The sequence below is a fragment of the Pipistrellus hanaki genome (genome assembly GCF_964339955.1).
Source record: "Pipistrellus hanaki genome assembly, chromosome: 5".
Lineage (NCBI taxonomy): Eukaryota > Metazoa > Chordata > Mammalia > Chiroptera > Vespertilionidae > Pipistrellus > Pipistrellus hanaki.
Genome location: NC_140507.1, coordinates 72,309,730 through 72,326,440, shown reverse-complemented (window position 1 = coordinate 72,326,440; position 16,711 = coordinate 72,309,730). Strand labels below are relative to the sequence as shown.

The following is a 16,711-nucleotide window of genomic DNA, read 5'->3' as shown; positions in this document are numbered from 1 at the left end:
ACACACACACACACACTCTGCCTAATCCGGTTTGAGGGACTGCTAGTCCCTGGGTCCTGCCCGCCCCGCCCCCAATCCGGCCCTAAGCTGACACAGCATCTGCACCGTCAGCCACATCCTGCTAATCAAGAAAGCACCTGCACCTGACCGGGATCCCTTCTGCAGCCTCTTAACCAGTGAGGCCAATTAGCTAATTGGGGCCTGAGAGAACTGAGCAGCTTGTTAACGTTTTAACTGATGAAGCAATTAGGGGATTACCTGCGGCCCCACAGGACGCTCCGGGCTGTGGAGCGCAGGGCCTGTCAGAGGGCCTGCTGAGTCCTGGGAGGGCCTGGGGACCAGGGGCCGCCCTGCCGCCTGGGCTCAGGACCTCTTCTCTGCGGCCTGCGCGCCTCCCGGCCTCAGCCCTCGCATGGCACAGGGAGCCCTGGCCGGCTCCTCCTCTGAGGCCGCCGGTCCCTGCAGTTGGACCCGATTCCTCCAGGGCCATCACCCCTTTTCTGGGGGCAGGGAGGTGCCTGACACTGTCTCTTTCTCCATGTGTGTCTCTCCCAACGTTCCAGAAAGATCTGCTTTCTCTTGTAATCGCTCCCCAGGCCATCTGAGGGCCTGGCCTCCACTAAATCCAGCAACCAATTTTCAGGCCTCCCCTTGGCCCCTCCTCCCCCGGTCCCTCCTCCTCTGGGTTTTTGGGGCCCCACTGCCTGAGCCCCCAGGCTTCTTGGATTGGGAGGGCTGGCCAGCCAGTCTCAGGGTCGTCCCCTGGGTCCTGCTCCAGCTCTCCGGCCACTAGTTCTGTGACAATCCCACCCCCCTCCTATCTCCAAAGCAGGGACTCATCCAAAATACGGTCTGTGTCCCTCCCCTGCTCTACAACCTCCCATGGCTCCCTAGCACCCCTCCCCCTTCACGCCCCATGTTGTCCAGAATCTGCAGCCTTGCCCTCACCCCCATTCTGATCACTTTCCTTAAAAGAGCACCCCCCCCTTTACAGCCCCCTTCCCTCTCCTGCTTGAGCTTCCTCTCTTTACCCCTCACCACTTGACACTATATTTTACTTATATAGCTGCTGGTCATCTCCCAACTAGGATGTCACTCCAAGATTTGGGTCTGTTTTGTTCACTGGTATACAATTAAGTGCTCAATAAATGTTTGTTCACATCTCAAAGCCCAGCTAAATGCCCCTAAGCCATGCCCTGTTCAGGGGCCAAGGAGCCACCTAAAGATGCCTTCAGCCTTTGGGGCTCTGCTGCCGCATCTCCGCTGACATGTGAGTCTGAGGGCCTTTTTCTGCCCCCACGGATAAAACCAGGAACGGCGGGCAGACACTGAGCACTGACTGCGCCGACCACAATGTGCCCTTTCCTTTAACACCTCACCGAGTCCCACTAAGAGCTCCAGGGGGTGGGCAGGTCCCGGCGTCCGTGTCTTACAGCCAGGAAAACAGCCCCAGAGCCTGGGAGGCCCTTGTTGCTGTCCTACTGCAAGGGGAGGAGGACCCAGGTCCACAGGGTCCCCTCAACCCCAGCCCCTCCCCAGTCCTCTGCCTGCCTGGCCCTCCTCCCTCGGCGGCTCAGGGCAGCCAGATGGAAGGAGCCACCTCAATTAATCACCTTGTACTAATCCCCGCCCTCCCCCCCCCCCCCCCGGGCTGGCTGGGACAGGCCACTGGGCCTGTGGGCACCTGGGCTGAAGAGGGGCTGCCAGGGTGGTGCGGGCTGAGCAGGTGAGCCAGGCAGGCACCGGGGGAGCAGGGAGTGCAGGGAGCCCCCGAGGGCAGAGGACTGGGGTGAGGAGCACTGCACGGGAGCAGGGTCCCCGCCTGCTTTCCTGGGATCCCAGACACCGGGGGAGGCAAACAGAAAGATGAAGACGGGGAGAGAGGGGAAGTCAGGGAGAGTTCCCGAGGGAAAGAGGAACAGAGGTGGGGGACAGAGAGGAAAGTCAGAAGGGAGTGGAGACAGAGAGAGAAAACGAGGCAATCTGAAATCGACAGACAGGACTGTGGGGGGCAGGATGGACGTAGGACATTGTGAGGGGAGAGCCCTGCACATCACACCCCAGACCCAGAGGTACGGGGCTCCCCGCCCGCCCCAGCTGGCAGTCCCTCCCTGTCCCACCAGGAGGCGGCGAGGAGCCATGCTCGGGGGTCCCGGCGAGGGGCCGGCGGCCGAGGGCGGGGGGCTGGCCCCCTGCGAGGAGGCCCCGGGGAGGAAGCACCGGAGGAGCCGCACCACCTTCACCACGTTCCAGCTGCACCAGCTGGAGCGGGCCTTCGAGGCCTCCCACTACCCCGACGTGTGCAGCCGCGAGGAGCTGGCGGCCAAGGTGCACCTCCCGGAGATGCGGGTGCAGGTGAGGCCCGTGACCGGGAGGGAGCGGAGCCAGAGAGGGACCCACGGGGCATGGGTGGAAGAGGAACGGAAGGTGCCAGAGGAGGGGACTTGGGGCTGGGGCTATGACATCTGAGTGGGAGTCTGCCAGCTAGAAAGGAGAAAGGGCATTCTTCTAGGCACCCAAACAGCATGTGCCAGGATGTGCAGGGGTTAGGTTAGAAGTCTGCCCATCGAGCTGGGTGAGCTGGGTGGAAGGCGAGCAGAAAACGAAGCTGAGGAAGAGCTGGTGGAGTTTGCACTCCCTGATCGAAGGCGGGGAAGACCGGAGGGGCCTGGTTAGAGAACAGTGAGGAGGAATGAGGGTCCGGAAAGTCTTAGGTGATGCGACGGGCGTGAGGCAGGGCCTCTTCTCTCAGGACAGCCTGAAGCACAATAAGGAAGCACGGCTCTGCAGCAGGGAGGCAGCCAGGTCAGACAGCAGGCAGAACCTTCGGGGCTTGGAGGCCAGGGAGGGACATATGGACATGGGACCCCTCCCCACTGCTCTGGGCTGCAAGCACCCTCTTGCTGCTTCCAGGTGTGGTTCCAGAACCGTCGGGCCAAGTGGCGGCGCCAGGAGCGTCTGGAGTCTGGCTCCGGGGCTGTGGCAGCCTCGAGGCTCCCGGAGGCCCCAGTACTGCCCTTTGCCCACCCTCCAGCCATCCCACTGCCTCTGGAGCCCTGGCTGGGCCCCGGGCCACCGGCCAGGCCGGGCCTCACGCACCTGCGGGGCCCAGCCCCGGGGCTGCCGGCGCCCGGGCCGCACGCCTTCGGTTCGGCCTTCCTGGAAGGCTGCGCTCTGGAGGCAGCGTCCATTCGGCTCCTGGCCAAGGAGCATGCACAGGCTGTGGACAGGGCCTGGCCATCGGTGTGAGCCTGGTGCCTACCAGTCTCCCTCTCCGGCCAGTCCCGAGGGCCTGGGATGCCAGATCCAGGCCAAGGTCACGGAGCAGCCCACCAGCAGGCCGGTCTATCGATGAGGAGAGACTGCCCATCCCCACTCCGTCTGTGGCCGCCCAGGCCAGGTCCCCACGCCACCTCACCCTGCCTGTCAGGGAGACTGGACAGGAGGCGGCCATAGGACTTCCAGGCCAGGGAGGCGGGCTCTGGGTGGCCTCAGGGAGGCTCTGCCCCTCCTCAGGCCTCAGTGCCCATCTGTTTCAGGGAGGTGTGTGGGTGGGTGGGTTCGGAGGCTCTGGGACGCTAAGGCTGTAATCGGGAGCCACCAATATCTTAATTCTTCGAGTCCAGGAGTCTAAATCCCTGCTAATCCTTCCCCAGCACAGCCACCCAGCTCTCAGAGAAACACCTAACAGCAGAGCAGCTCAGGCCCAGCTGCTTCCTCCCGGTGTGCTCCTGGCCGGAGCCCACCAGGTGAGGACCTGCCCATTTTACAGGGAGGCAACCGAGATGGGAAGCCAGTGTCCGGAGGCCACAAGCCAGCAGGGACTCTCACTGCCTGACCCCGTGGCCCCAGGCATCACTGGGTCCCTGCTGGCTCTGGAAGCAACTGGACCCAGGCAGGGGCGAAGGGGGACCAGGCTGAGGCTGGCAAGTACTGCCCATCCCTGTCCTTGTTCCCTCCATGACTCAACGTGTGGCTCACGTCCCCATCGGCCAGAGACCGTTACATCTCCCAGCCCAGCGAGGGTGGGCTGGGGCACGCACGGGTGGGAGGGCCAGCATTTGTTCTGTCCAACTCACTTCACTAATTCATCCATCCATTCATCCAGGAAGCAAGAGGGCCCAGGTTTGGCTCAGTGGGTAGAGCGCTGGCCCGCGGACTGAAGGGTCCTGGGCATGTACCTTGTTGCAGGCTTAATCCCTGGCCCCAGTCAGGGCCGTTTGGAGGCTTGGTTGTGATGTGTTTCTCTCACATTGATGTTTCTATCTTTCCATCCTTCCACTCTCTCTAAAAATCAGTATCTTCAAAAAACATCCTCGGGTGAGGATTAATGACAACAGCACCAAAAAATCCAGTAAGCGATAGGGACACACACTAAACAAACAGATAAATATTCCTGTCCTAATGGACCTGCCACTCCAGTGGGAGAGACCAGATGCACAATTAAAAAATAAATAAAACGTAAAACGCCAGCTGGTGGTAAATGCTAGGGAGAACACCGGGAAGGCGAACGGGAGTGGCAGGTGGTGCAGTTTAATATTATGGGAAGGCGGCCTCACGGAGGGGCCTCAGAGCACAGACCAGGAGGCGGCGGAGGAGGGGGCCATGGGCACACGTGGGGGAGAGTGACCCAGGCAACAGGCACAGCAAGTGCAGAGGCACCGGGGCAGGACCCAGGGGGGATTAGAAGGGCTTGAGGAGCCTCTGTGCCACATGGAGCAGAGTGAGGAGAGGGAGGTGAGGGCAGGGAGGCGATGGGGGCAGGGCAGGCGGGCTGTGGTAGTTACAGCTTTGATTTTTACCCTAAGAGTGAGTCATGGGAGGGCTGGGATGGGCCGCATGCCCAGGGCAGACACCTGGGAGGATAGTTTTCAATAATCCCCTTGGCAAAGTCCTCCTGAGCCGATAGAGGTCATTTTCCTGGGACCAGGCAGAATTAGCTGTGGGTCCCCACCCTGTCCAGCCAGCATGTGGGCCCAGAGGCCGAGGGTGGTGCCAACCCTCCAACCCATCCTCGAAGGAGAGGCTGAGGCCACAGCAGGGAGGTGGGACCTCACAGGCACTGCCAGTGAGTTTCCCCCAGGGCCTCCTCCCTGGGACCCTGTCTTTGAGACCCATCCCTCACAGCCAGGCGGGCAGGAGCTGGGACACCCAGAGCTGAGGCTCTCACTGGGGCTGTGGGTAATGTTCACAGAACCCCATTTTCTGGGGAGACCTGGGCAGCAGTGGAGATGGACAGGATGGTTGGTAGGCCCATGTCCCTGGGCTCAAGCGAGTGGCCAATGAAGAGAACCCCCGTGACCTTGGCAGGAAGGAAAGGGAAGTCCCTTCCATCTGGCTAGGCTGGCTGCACTGGGTAGGAAGGTGTCAGTCAGGAACCCTGGAGCCACCCCTGCCCTAGAGAACTTCCTCCTGGGGGCCAAATGGACACAGAGACAGAGAAGAGCCACACAGCTGAATTCTGAAGCATCTGGATCCAACCATGCCTGAAGCTAGCTCTATCCCTGGACAATTCAGTTCCTGAAGCTTGGAAATTCAGTTCTGCTTCACATGGTTTGAGTCAGGTTTGAATCCCTTGCAACCAAGAGAAGTTTTGGTAGAAAAACCTCCCACTTGAGGGGCTGAGGCCTCCCAGGAATCGGGTGAAGCAGCCCAGTGAAGCCTGGAGGAGAAGCTGGACCTACGGAGCCCAGCCAACCACTAGGTGCCCACCTCCCTGCCACAGGCTCCTCTTCCCAACGGCCCAACATCAGACCGCACTGAGTAGCATCCGGGACCGGCCAATGACAACCCCCCAAGAGGTCTTTATTGGTCCCCACGACCGTGACCCAGTTTCACTGTGGAGGCCACAAAGAACACAGGTAAGAAAAAGTCCGTTTTCTCCAGGAAAAGAGTCTCTCATGGGGCAGGGTGGGGAGGTGCTGTGCCCCTCTGGGGTCCTCCTCTGGGGCCTGTGAGGTCCTTGTGCGTCAGGGTGCTTCGGTCCCTCCTCCACTAAAACTTTTTGTTCTTGCTCAGCCGGTTGTGGTGCCACATGTTGTGTTTCCGCAGCAGCCGCCAGTGCTCCCAGGTCTCAGGGTCCAGCTCCTCCAGCTTCTTGGGGGGGCCCACATTCACCTGGAACAGCCTGATGGGGGATGGGCAGGAATCAGGGCTGCCCAACAGCCATTCACAACTCCTGGGCCCCAGGTTCCTGGGGCAGAGGCAGTGCCAAGGCCCGGGCAGGCCTGGGTCCCGGGGCTGTGACCTCAGGGAGGCCCCTCACCATCCCTGAGCCAGGTTTCTGGCTGTGGAACAAGGGGGCACCTCCATCCCAATAGTGCTGATGTCTGAGGTGGGCACGTGCCAAGCCTTCTCCTGCCCCCGGGCCACTGTCCATGCTGTGCACCTGTAATGCCTCCCTCCCGCTCAACCTTTCTGCACCTTCCCCAGCTTTAAGGATCAGCAATTGTCAATGGTGTCCATGTCCTGCTAATAATCTCAAGGCTAAGAGCAAAACTGAAATCTCTGCAGCCCCCAGGACCTGCCAAGGCTGGGTTCCATGACCTCCCTGCCCTATCTACCCCTACTCTCCTCCTGGTCCCTAAAAGCCAGGTACAGTACTGCCCCAGGGCCTTTGCACTGGCTGTCCCCTGGCTGTTAAAGCTCCTTCCACCCACTCAGGTCTTCACTCACGCAGTGCCTCCCGGGGGAAGGCCTCCCCCAAACCTTAGACGTGATCAGCCAGGCTCCTCCGCACCTGGTCACCGGTTCTCCCCACTCTCCAGCCTGGCCCACTCACCACTCGGGGTACTCGGCATCCGGCTTCAGAGCCACGTCCTGGCCCTCCTTGTAGATGTTAACGCCCATGGCATGCGTGGTGAGCCGGACAGGGTCTGTGCACACCTCTGGGTCCTTCAGGTCCTCACTGACCATTCCGCCGCCTTTGCCGCCTTTGCCCCCCTTAACCACTGGAGTGGGGAGGAGAGAGAGTTCAGCCCCACTCAGTCCCGCTCTGCGCCTTGGCGGCTGGCCTTCCTTCCCGCCCCCCGTCTCTCAGGGTGGCCCCAGACCTGGCTGGCCCCTGTCTACTGCACTCAAATGATTTTAAGTTGGACATGGACACTGCAGTAAATAACACTGATGCTCGGAGTGACCAAATCACTCCTTTTCCATTCTATTTTGATTCTTTCTGTTTATCTCACAAAGAAAGTGCTGCTATGTCTCTTTAAGACCTAACATATATTTGGCAACTCCTTCTTTCAACAAAGATCAGGCATGGTGGTAGCCAGCTAAAATTCAAATAACTTTGTTTTGGTTTTGCTTAAGTGGTTAATACTTGGACCCCACTGCACCCTCGAATTTCTGGTGATGACGTGCAAAAGGTCACACGGTCATCTAGGGCAGTGGTCGGCAAACTCATCAGTCAACAAGAGCCAACTATCAACAGTATGACAATTGAAATTTCTTCTGAGAGCCGAACTTTTTAAACTTAAACTTCTTGCCGGGACCGGTTTGGCTCAATGGATAGAGCATCGGCTTGGGGACTGAGGGGTCCCGGGTTCGATTCCGGTCAAGGGCATGTACCTTGGTTGCGGGCATATCCCCAGTGGGGGGTGTGCAAGAGGCAGCTGATCAATGACTCTCTCTCATTGATGTTTCTAGCTCTCTGTCTCTCTCCCTTCCTCTCTGAATAAAAATCAATAAAATATAATAAATAAAATAATAAACTTAAACTTCTTCTAACGCCACTTCTTCAAAATAGACTCGCCCAGGCCGTGGTATTTTGTGGAAGAGCCACACTCAAGGGGCCAAGAGCCGCATGTGGCTCGCGAGCCGCAGTTTGTCGACCACGGATCTAGGGGAAGAAACAGCATTGGGACGCAAGTTCCCGACCTCCTCCCCCCCACCCCCACCCCAGAAAACAAACCCACGCCTGCGCAGTGAAGCGCGACTGCTCCACGTCACTCACACCGTCATCACAGGCTGCTCAGCTTCAGGCCGGTGCCAGCTCAGAGACCAGCTGCGCCCTCCGCCCCCCAACTGCGCCTGCGCGCGTAACCTAGCGGCAGGCCACTGCACGTGGGTGCCTGGATTCTAAGAACCACCTCCGCGACCAGCGCCTGCGCAATACAAATTACCCCATGTCCTCACTGCTCCCATTAAGGTCTCTTAACGCAGCTCACCTGGTTTCTTGGCATAATCCCGCACGAGAAGTCTTCCAGGAGCGGCGGGGGCCGGGAGCTCCCGAGGCCGCCAGCCGGCCCAGGTCCGGGTAGCCCCGAGTAAACGTCTGGCCGCCATGACGCACGCCGGCTGCCGGCACGTACACGTTTTTTGAGACGTCAGCGGCCAAAGGGTGCTTGAGAGAGAGAGGCTCCTAGAGGTTCCTGGGAAATGTAGTATTTCAGCCTAAGGCCTACATTTTTTGTGTCTTATTTAAACTTTTAATAGCTGTATTAGTTACTGTATGAGGCGATTTTAAAGGGATGTTTCATGGACTTCTTGCCCTTCTTCGGTTACTTATTTACTTTAAAAGGTCACACCTTATACATTCCTGATTCTATTCAACGCACAAATACTCAAAGCCTGAAAGTCATTAGATAGTAACAGGTTCATATTCCAGCCCAATTGTTAAATCCTTAACCGGCTTGATTTTGTTTAATCCTCACAATTACGAGATATTACGTCTCCTATTATTATTATTACCAAGTTATAACTGAGGAAACTGAAAATAAAAAAAGATAAATATAATTGGGAAAACCAAGGTTCAGGGAGGAAACGTTAAGCCAAGATGCGTCATTCGGCCTCCCTACTGTAAGCCAAAAGGGGAATCTGTAAACAATTGGGTCCCCACGCTACTTACATTGTCCTAGAGTCTAAAGAGACAATCTATCATTCACCATTAGTATTTTCCAGTCTCATGTCTTCCCATTGGAATAACGACCACAGTCGTAGGAAACCGGTAGCGATTATTAACCCCATTTTGCAGCTTAAGGAAACAGGCCCAGAGGCCAGCCCCGACTCCCACGCTACGTAAATGGAAGCTTGGGATTCGAACTTGCAGTTCTGATACCTGGCGCCCCCCGCGCGGCGAGGTTGGATGGGAGAACTACATTTCCCAGCAGGCTCTGCAAGGGAGCGCATGCCCAGTAGGCCGGGAGCGCTGGGCAGCTATATCTGCCGGCGCCCTGACCAGGAAAGGTGAGCGACGGCGGCTGGGAAGACCCTGCCGGCCTGGGGTGTGGGACCACTGCGGGGTGAGGCCACCTCGGTTTGCGAGGTGAGTGTCTTGGAGAGGCAGAGCGGGGTCTGGGGCCGGCCCCTGCGGCCTCGGGTCTGAAGTCTTGAACCTTGGGTCTGCATAAGGATTGGGTTTGTAGCTTTGGACTCGAGCTGTCTTTACACCGGATCTGAGGTCCGGGTCTTAGTCTGGGGGTCCACCTTGAGCGTGGCATTGGAGGTTTTGAGATTAGGGTCGGCTTTTTGGTGTTTCGGGTCTCTAGTTTTAAGTCTGAGGTCCTGGGTCTAAGTCTTGGGTTGGGGTCTTGAGTCCAGGATCTCGGGGACCTGCCCATGTTGGGTCTGTATCTCTAGCCTGGGTACCAGTCCCGGGGCAGAAAGACTTGGAAGAGTAAGGGCTGGGGTGATAATGGGGAGAAGTCAAGGTTGACAAGTATAAGGGAATCCCCCTGGGGTTTGGAGCCCATAATGTCACACTGCTTTACACAACTGCTCATTCTGCGCCTCAGTTTCATCATCTGTAAAATGGAGATCATAGCAGACCCTGCATTTCAGGATATGGTGGGATTAAATGATGTGTTATATATAAACAGCTCCCAGCTAACACCTAGCACCTGGTTGGTACCCAGGAAGTCTCACCTTTTAATCTCTTTCAGATGCTGGCCTGAGCCTGGATCCAGACCTTGAATTCCTGACAACTCCCCCATCCCCTCCAGGGCCTCTGGCCATGGACTTGGAGGAGCCCAGGGACACACCTGCGCCCTCTCAGGACCACAGTCCTGACTGCCAGTGGGACCCAGTGCCGGGAGGCCCATGCAGCCCGAGTCAGATGGAACTTGACGGGCCAAATATTCAGGATCTAGTGCAGCAGTTTGAGGCTCTGCCGGGTGATCTTGCGGGCCTGTCCCCAGAGGGGCCTCCCTGCCCCCTGCACATCGCCACCGGTCATGGCCTGGCCTCCCAGGACGTGGCTGATGCCCATGGGCTCTTGTCTGCTGAGGCTGGCAGGGACGACCTGCTGAGCCTTTTGCACCTCGAGGAGTGCCCTCCTTCCCCGTCTTGTCCCAAGGAGCCTCCAAACCCTGCTCCTCACCTATTACAGCCCCCTGAGGACCCGGATGGGGACACTGGTTCCTCAGAATGGGCAGAGGGAGCCTCTGCTGAGCAGCATGGCCGCAAGAGCTCGAGCAGCTCCCCGGAACCCTGGCTGGAGACGGTCCCTCTGATTGCTCCTGAAGAGCGGCCTGCCAGTGCCCAGGTAGTGCTCGCCCCAACCTCCAGACCTTCTCTGCTGCCGGGAGCCAAGCCAGGGGACTCAGTCCTGCTCCTCTTTTATCTTCTTCTAGAGCCCCAAGACCGCGGCTTCCTACCCTGCCTTCCAGGAGGGTGAGTGCCCCGCCCACGCTGCCCCCAGGAACCTAGGGGTTTCAGAACAGCCTGAATCAGCCTCCTGAAATCTGACTCAGCGTTTGCCAATAAGGAGTTGCCTCTAGAGAGGCTGAGAATGGTTTTCCGTTGATTCCCCGAAGGCCTGAGAGAAGAGATACAGCTGTGGGGGTGTTCTAGAACGCGTAGAAGACAGTAAGGCAGGCTGGGGTATCTGTGGCACTCTGTTCTAGAGCAGGGGCTGGCACATTACCATCTGTGGACCAGCTCTGGCCCACAACCTGTTCTGGTAATGTCTTGTGTGCTACGATGGCTTTTGTATTTGTAAATGCTTGGAAAAACCCAAAAGAAGAGCACCATTCCTTTGACACATGAAAATAATAATGCAATTCAAGTTTCTGTGTCCACAAATAAAGTTTTATTGGGACACCATCATATCTAGTATTCATTTATATATTGTCTGTGGTGGCTTTTGTGTTGCAACAGAGACCACCTGTCCCACAAAATGAAAATAATTTACCGTTTGGCCCTTTGTAGGAAAGTTTGCTAATCCCTATTCCAAAGGCTTTGGAAGAACCAGTTTTGACCACCAGGAATATTCTAGAATTTTCCCCAAAACTATCTGAGGCTCTATGTCAAAAGCAAATTCTGAGATTGTAAGAAGAGGAGATGGTTTAGGCCTATAGTTCCAATAAGGTTCTAGAGTTGTCGGTGGAGTTATAACTCACCTACAGAGTTCCAGAACTGGGCATTGTGGTTCTAGGTCAGAGGAACCGGGGCTCGTGTGTGTTCTGGAATGGTACGCAGAGCTGTGTGGTTCTATTCAGACTGGCAGTTCTAGAACCATCGAGTGACTCGAAAGTATCTGTGGCACTAGACCAGTAGGAGATATTCTAGAACTAAGCAGAGTTGTCCACTTCTAGAGCAGTCATCAGAAAGTTCTAGAGTGGTGCCATACAATATAGTGTGAGCTATATATGACTTGAAATTTTCTAGTGATGGCTCTGGCTGGATAGCTCAGTTGGTTAGAGCATTGTCCTGATACTATGCCAAGATTGTGGATTTGACCTCCAGTCAGGGCACACATAAGAATCAAACAATGATTTATAATGAATGCATAAATAAGTGGAACAGCAAAATCATTGTTTCTCTCTCAAATATATAAATTTTTTTAAAAAAATTCTAATTAAAAAATAAACAGGTAAAATTAATAACTTTTATTTTTTAAAATGTATTTTATTGATTTTGTTGTGTGTTTTGCTTTTTTTTTTTAACTGAGAGGAAGGGAAGAAAGAGATAGAGAGTTAGAGAGTTAGAAACATTAATGAGAGAGAAACACCGATTCAGCTGCCTCCTGCACACTCCCTCCTGGGGATGTGCCCGCAGGTACACACCCTTGACCGGAATTGAACCTGGGACCCTTCAGTCTGCAGGTCAATGCTCTATCCGCTGAGCCAAACCGGTTAGGGCAGTAATTCACTTTAATTAACCCAATGTATTTAAAATAACATTTTAACATATAGCTAACATTTTACAATTATTCTACTTTTTGTTCATATTAGAGCTAACTTCCAGTGTGCATTTTGTATTTAACAGCACATCTCAGTCCAGTCCAGCCACATTTCAAGTGCATAATGCCCACTCATGCCTGGTGGCTATAATGCTGGATGATACAGTTCTGGAACCCCAGAGCAGAGTTGTCTGTTATTCCACAATGCTTAGATCATGAAGGACAACAGGCAGAGATATCTGTAGTTTAAGCTCACACACAGGAGTGGGTTTACTTCACTGGGGCCTATACCTGTGGTTCTAAAACAAAAACAGCAATAGCTGTTTGGTCATAACATTCTAGAACTGCTGACAGGGCGGTTGTCTGTTTTATGTTGCTCAGGAGATTCTAGAGCCATGGGGGCAAAGCCTTATGTGCTTCTGGGCTGGTCTGGGGGCGTTCTGGAACCATGCCCAGAGCTGTTTGTTTCTGGGTGTTCAAATAATTCTCAGAATCAGTGAGTGCATCGGCGGTCATGAATTATTGATGGGGATTCTAGAACCATAGGGAGAGCTAGCTGATGCTGTGATGATTAAGAAGTTCTGGAATCATGGAGTGGAAAAGTCTGATTCTGGAGTGATGCAGGTTCCTAGAACCCCTGACAGAATTCTGTGGTTTGAAACTCCACTCTGTGGAGTTCTAGAGACATAACTCAGAGCCTTTTGGGCTTGTGGACAGCATGAGGGGTTTAGATTTCTGAAGAGGTGTCTCTCCCCGAGTGGGCAGTCCTATGACTGCGGAGCACAGGTCAGTACGGAGAGGGGAGAATTTCATGGTTAGAGCTAATTGCCCCAGATTGGTTCAGGGTGGATTCCAGAACCCCCCGAGTGGAACTGACTACAGTTCTATAGTGTTGCAAGTTTTAGAAATGGGAGTGGGACCATCTGGGTCCAGTGTAATCATGGAATTCTAGAAACAGTGTGGAGGTTTCTGTTAGCATTAGTGCTGGGTTTTTGTTTTTTTTTTTTTTTGTGTGTGTGTGTGTGTGTTTATTGCACATGTGTCAAACACAAGGCCCGCGGGCCAAATCCAGCCCGCCCAGGCCTTGCAATGTGGCCCGCACCGCGCTGTCATCACTGCACTCCACTGTCAGTTTATGACATTGTCAGTTTATGACTTTTCAGTAAACCATTCGTCCCGCGATTTAGGCTGGATTTTAGATTTTGGCCCCTTCTCTGATTGAGTTCGACACCCCTAGTTTATTGGTTTCAGAAAGTGGAAGGGAGAGACAGAGACAGACACATCAGTGATGAGAGAGAATCACTGACCAGCTATCTCCTGCATGCCCCCCACCGGCTATCAAGCCCACAACCCGGGTATGTGCCCTGACCAGGAAGGGAACCGTGACCTCCTGGTTCATAGGTTGATGCTCAACCACTGAGCCATGACGGCAGGTGACTGGTGCTGGTTTTGGATCTAGCTGTGCTGCTGGCCTCACAAAAGCCTTCCTCTGCCTGGGAACTGAGACGTGGACAGAGCTGGCTCTGGAGTGCCCGACCACACGGTTCTAGATTTTCGAAGGCCAAGCTGCCGGTCTGTGTCTCCCGCGGGCGGGATAGCTCTGGGAAAGTGGGCAGACCTGTGTGAGCGGTACCAGATCTGCAGAGGGTAGACCTCTCTGTGCTTCCAGACTATGCAGACAGCCAGAACCCCGGACCGGACCCATGAGGGTGGCCCTGCGGGCCCGGGCTCTCGGGCTGACCTGCCTCCGCTGTTGCCCTCAGTATCAGGTCCCTGTGACCACGAAGACCTCTGTGATGGTGTCATATTCGGGGCCAAATACCTGGGCTCCACCCAGTTGGTGTCCGAGAGGAACCCGCCCCCCAGCACCCGCATGGCGCAGGCCCAGGAGGCCATGGACCGCGTCAAGGTGAAGCCAGGGGCTGGCAGGAGGGTGGGCGGGCAGGCAGGCTACAGACTAGGTCCTCCAAGGCCCGGGAGCCCGCTGGGGCAGAGGCCGGGTCTCTGGGTTCCTCCACCTCCCCCCTCCCCCGACAGGCCCCCGACGGGGAGACCCAACCCATGACCGAGGTGGACCTCTTCGTCTCCACCAAGCGGATCAAGGTTCTGATGGCCGACTCCCAGGTACGGGGCTCAGGCCCAGTCCCCGGTGCGTGGGGGCTCCGCGGAGGCCTCCGCAGCCCGCCCAGGCCCCATCTCCCACCTCCAGGAGGCCCTGATGGACCACGCCCTGCAGACCATCTCCTACATCGCCGACATCGGCAGTGTGCTGGTGATCATGGCCCGCCGGCGGCTGGCCCGGCGCCCGGCCTCCCAGGCCCACGGCCACCGGCTCTACAAGATGATCTGCCACGTTTTCCACTCCGATGATGTGAGCAGCCGGCCCCGGGGTCCGGGTGCCCCTGCCTCCTGCGAAGCCCCCCTGGCCACGCTGTTACCCCCTGCCCTCCCTAGATCCTCAGTGCTGGCCAGTCTCTCCACCCTCCCATGGGTCCCACATGTCCCAGTTTCCCCCTAAGACCGTGAGACCGGTGCCGAATCCCGAAACCTCCCCTGCCCCAGGCCCAGCCCCCGCTTTCCGAGTCAGTGGCTGTGTCCCCAAAACCCTGGGACTCTTGTCCCAGGTGGGTGTGTGGACTGGACTCTGAAGATGTCAGGGGCCGTGGGGGAGCAGAAGGAGGGTGGGACACCCCCGGGAGACGCTGCCCATGCCCCGCAGGCCCAGCTCATCGCTCAGGCCATCGGCCAGGCCTTCGCCGTGGCCTACAGCCAGTTTCTGCGGGAGAGCGGCATCGACCCCAGCCAGGTGGGCGCCCAGCCAAGCCAGGGGGCCGTGGGCTCCGGCTTCCTCCACAACGGGGACCTCGACCACTTCTCCAACAGCGAGAACTGCAAGGAGGTGAGCGAGCGGGTGGGCCGCCCCCTCCCGGCCCCCTCCGGGCGGCCCTCATGCCCCGCCCGTGTCCTCTCCTAGGTGGTCATCGAGAAGCGCCAGGGTGAGGGCTTGGGCGTGGCGCTGGTGGAGTCGGGCTGGGGGTCCCTGCTGCCCACGGCTGTCATTGCCAACCTGCTGCATGGGGGCCCTGCGGAGCGCTCGGGGGCCCTCAGCATTGGCGACCGCCTTACTGCCGTCAACGGGACCAGCCTCGTGGGGCTGCCGCTGGCCAGTGTCCAAGCTGCCATTCGCGTGAGTCCTGGGGGCCAGGGGCCAGAGGGGCTGGCTTAAGGGCCTGCCTCCCCATGGGTCTGGGAAGGGTACAGAGGTATCCACTCGGGACGGGTCTCTGGGACCCAGTCCGGAAGGGACATGGTAGAGCCCTACCAGCTGTGTGCTTAGGCAGACAGGCTGGCAGAGGGGAAGCACCCACCCAGGGTGACCGCCCTGGTGCAGGGGCAGGATTGGAGTGCAGGCGGCTAGTGGCAGTGCCAGCAGCTTTCCCTGCCTGCCAGGAGGCAGCAGGTGTGTTCTGAGTCTTGAACCTTGTTGCCCAAATAGGGAAAGTGAGGCTCAGGAACGAGGAGGGAGCTGGCCAGGTCAGAAGAGTAGGTCTGACAGCCCACACAGCGTGACACTAAGTGCCTGCAACCCTGCCTGATTGCACATTAGAGCTTGCTTTTGACCATGAGGACACTGAGGCCCAGGGAGTCAGAGGTGAGAGGTCACACAGCTCTGACCCCGAGGCCACCCGACTCCCATCGGTGTTCTTAACTGCTTCTTGAGGGGTCTTCTAGAATCTAGAGCCTTGACTCCAGATCTCCATTTTCCGGGTGGGTAAACTGAGGCCCAGAGGAGACTGCAAATTGCCAAGAGGTCCAGCAGCCACCTCCCACCCAAGCCCAGCTAGGCCAACAGCCCCTGTCCTGCACAGGAGGTCAAGTCGCAGACGTTGGTGACCCTCAGCATCATCCACTGCCCGCCCGTCACCACAGCCATCATTCACCGGCCCCACGCTCGTGAGCAGCTGGGATTCTGCGTGGAGGACGGCATTGTGAGGCCCCGGCCCAGAGCAGTGTTGGGGGTGGGCAGCCCCAAGCATGGCCCCCTGAGCATCGTGACCCCTTCCTGTCCCGTCAGATCTGCAGTCTCCTCCGGGGTGGCATCGCTGAGCGTGGGGGCGTTCGCGTGGGACACCGCATCATCGAGATCAACGGGCACAGCGTGGTGGCCACACCACATGCCCGTGTCATTGAGCTGCTCACCGAGGCCCACACCGAGGTGCGTGGGCAGTGGGTGGGACCGGGGGTGCCCTCCCACCAACCCAGGCCCACGCCAAGCCCCTGCCTCCTCTCCCACCCCCAGGTCCACATCAAGACCATGCCAGCCACCACCTATCGCCTGCTCACGGGCCAGGAGCAGCCTGTATTCTTGTGACCAGACACCGCCCCCCACCACTGTGCCTTAGCCCCGCCGGCCCTGGACTCCGGTCCTTGGCTAGCTGGGGCCCCCGAGGATTCTTGGCTCTATATTATTTTCTGATGTAAAAAAAAAAAAAAAAAAAAATTAAAAGCTTATCAGATGGATCAGGTCTCTGGTCAGGGTGTGTGGGGTTAAGTGCGGAAAGACAGGACTTGGCTCTAGCACCACGTCCTTCC

At 57.1% G+C, this 16,711-nt stretch overlaps 3 protein-coding genes across 4 annotated transcripts; 2 read left to right on the top strand and 1 right to left on the bottom strand.

Moving 5' to 3' along the window:
- The first annotated feature begins 286 nt into the window (after positions 1 to 286).
- RAX2 (retina and anterior neural fold homeobox 2) lies at positions 287 to 3,670 on the top strand. Its single transcript, XM_084883565.1, has 2 exons — positions 287 to 2,355; positions 2,914 to 3,670. The coding sequence occupies exons 1-2, from the start codon at positions 1,867 to 1,869 to the stop codon at positions 3,247 to 3,249; spliced, it is 825 nt and encodes a 274-aa protein (XP_084739691.1). The 5' UTR covers positions 287 to 1,866; the 3' UTR covers positions 3,250 to 3,670.
- Positions 3,671 to 5,781: 2,111 nt separating this feature from the next.
- On the bottom strand, positions 5,782 to 8,324 carry MRPL54 (mitochondrial ribosomal protein L54). The gene is made up of 3 exons (XM_084883570.1): positions 8,166 to 8,324; positions 6,782 to 6,950; positions 5,782 to 6,127 (listed from the first exon to the last, which is right to left on the bottom strand). Exons 1-3 carry the CDS (start codon positions 8,281 to 8,283, stop codon positions 5,995 to 5,997), a joined length of 420 nt encoding a protein of 139 aa, XP_084739696.1. The 5' UTR covers positions 8,284 to 8,324; the 3' UTR covers positions 5,782 to 5,994.
- A 786-nt stretch (positions 8,325 to 9,110) lies between these two features.
- On the top strand, positions 9,111 to 16,639 carry APBA3 (amyloid beta precursor protein binding family A member 3). Of its 2 annotated transcripts, XM_084883514.1 has the most exons (11): positions 9,111 to 9,262; positions 9,879 to 10,480; positions 10,569 to 10,608; positions 13,882 to 14,027; positions 14,156 to 14,242; positions 14,328 to 14,489; positions 14,838 to 15,017; positions 15,093 to 15,305; positions 15,988 to 16,107; positions 16,194 to 16,334; positions 16,419 to 16,639. In XM_084883514.1, exons 2-11 carry the CDS (start codon positions 9,950 to 9,952, stop codon positions 16,488 to 16,490), a joined length of 1,692 nt encoding a protein of 563 aa, XP_084739640.1. In that variant the 5' UTR covers positions 9,111 to 9,262; positions 9,879 to 9,949; the 3' UTR covers positions 16,491 to 16,639. The 2 variants fall into 2 exon arrangements, with proteins under 2 accessions (XP_084739640.1, XP_084739641.1); XM_084883515.1 differs by lacking the exons at positions 15,988 to 16,107; positions 16,194 to 16,334; positions 16,419 to 16,639 and adding an exon at positions 15,615 to 15,967.
- Positions 16,640 to 16,711: the final 72 nt, after the last annotated feature.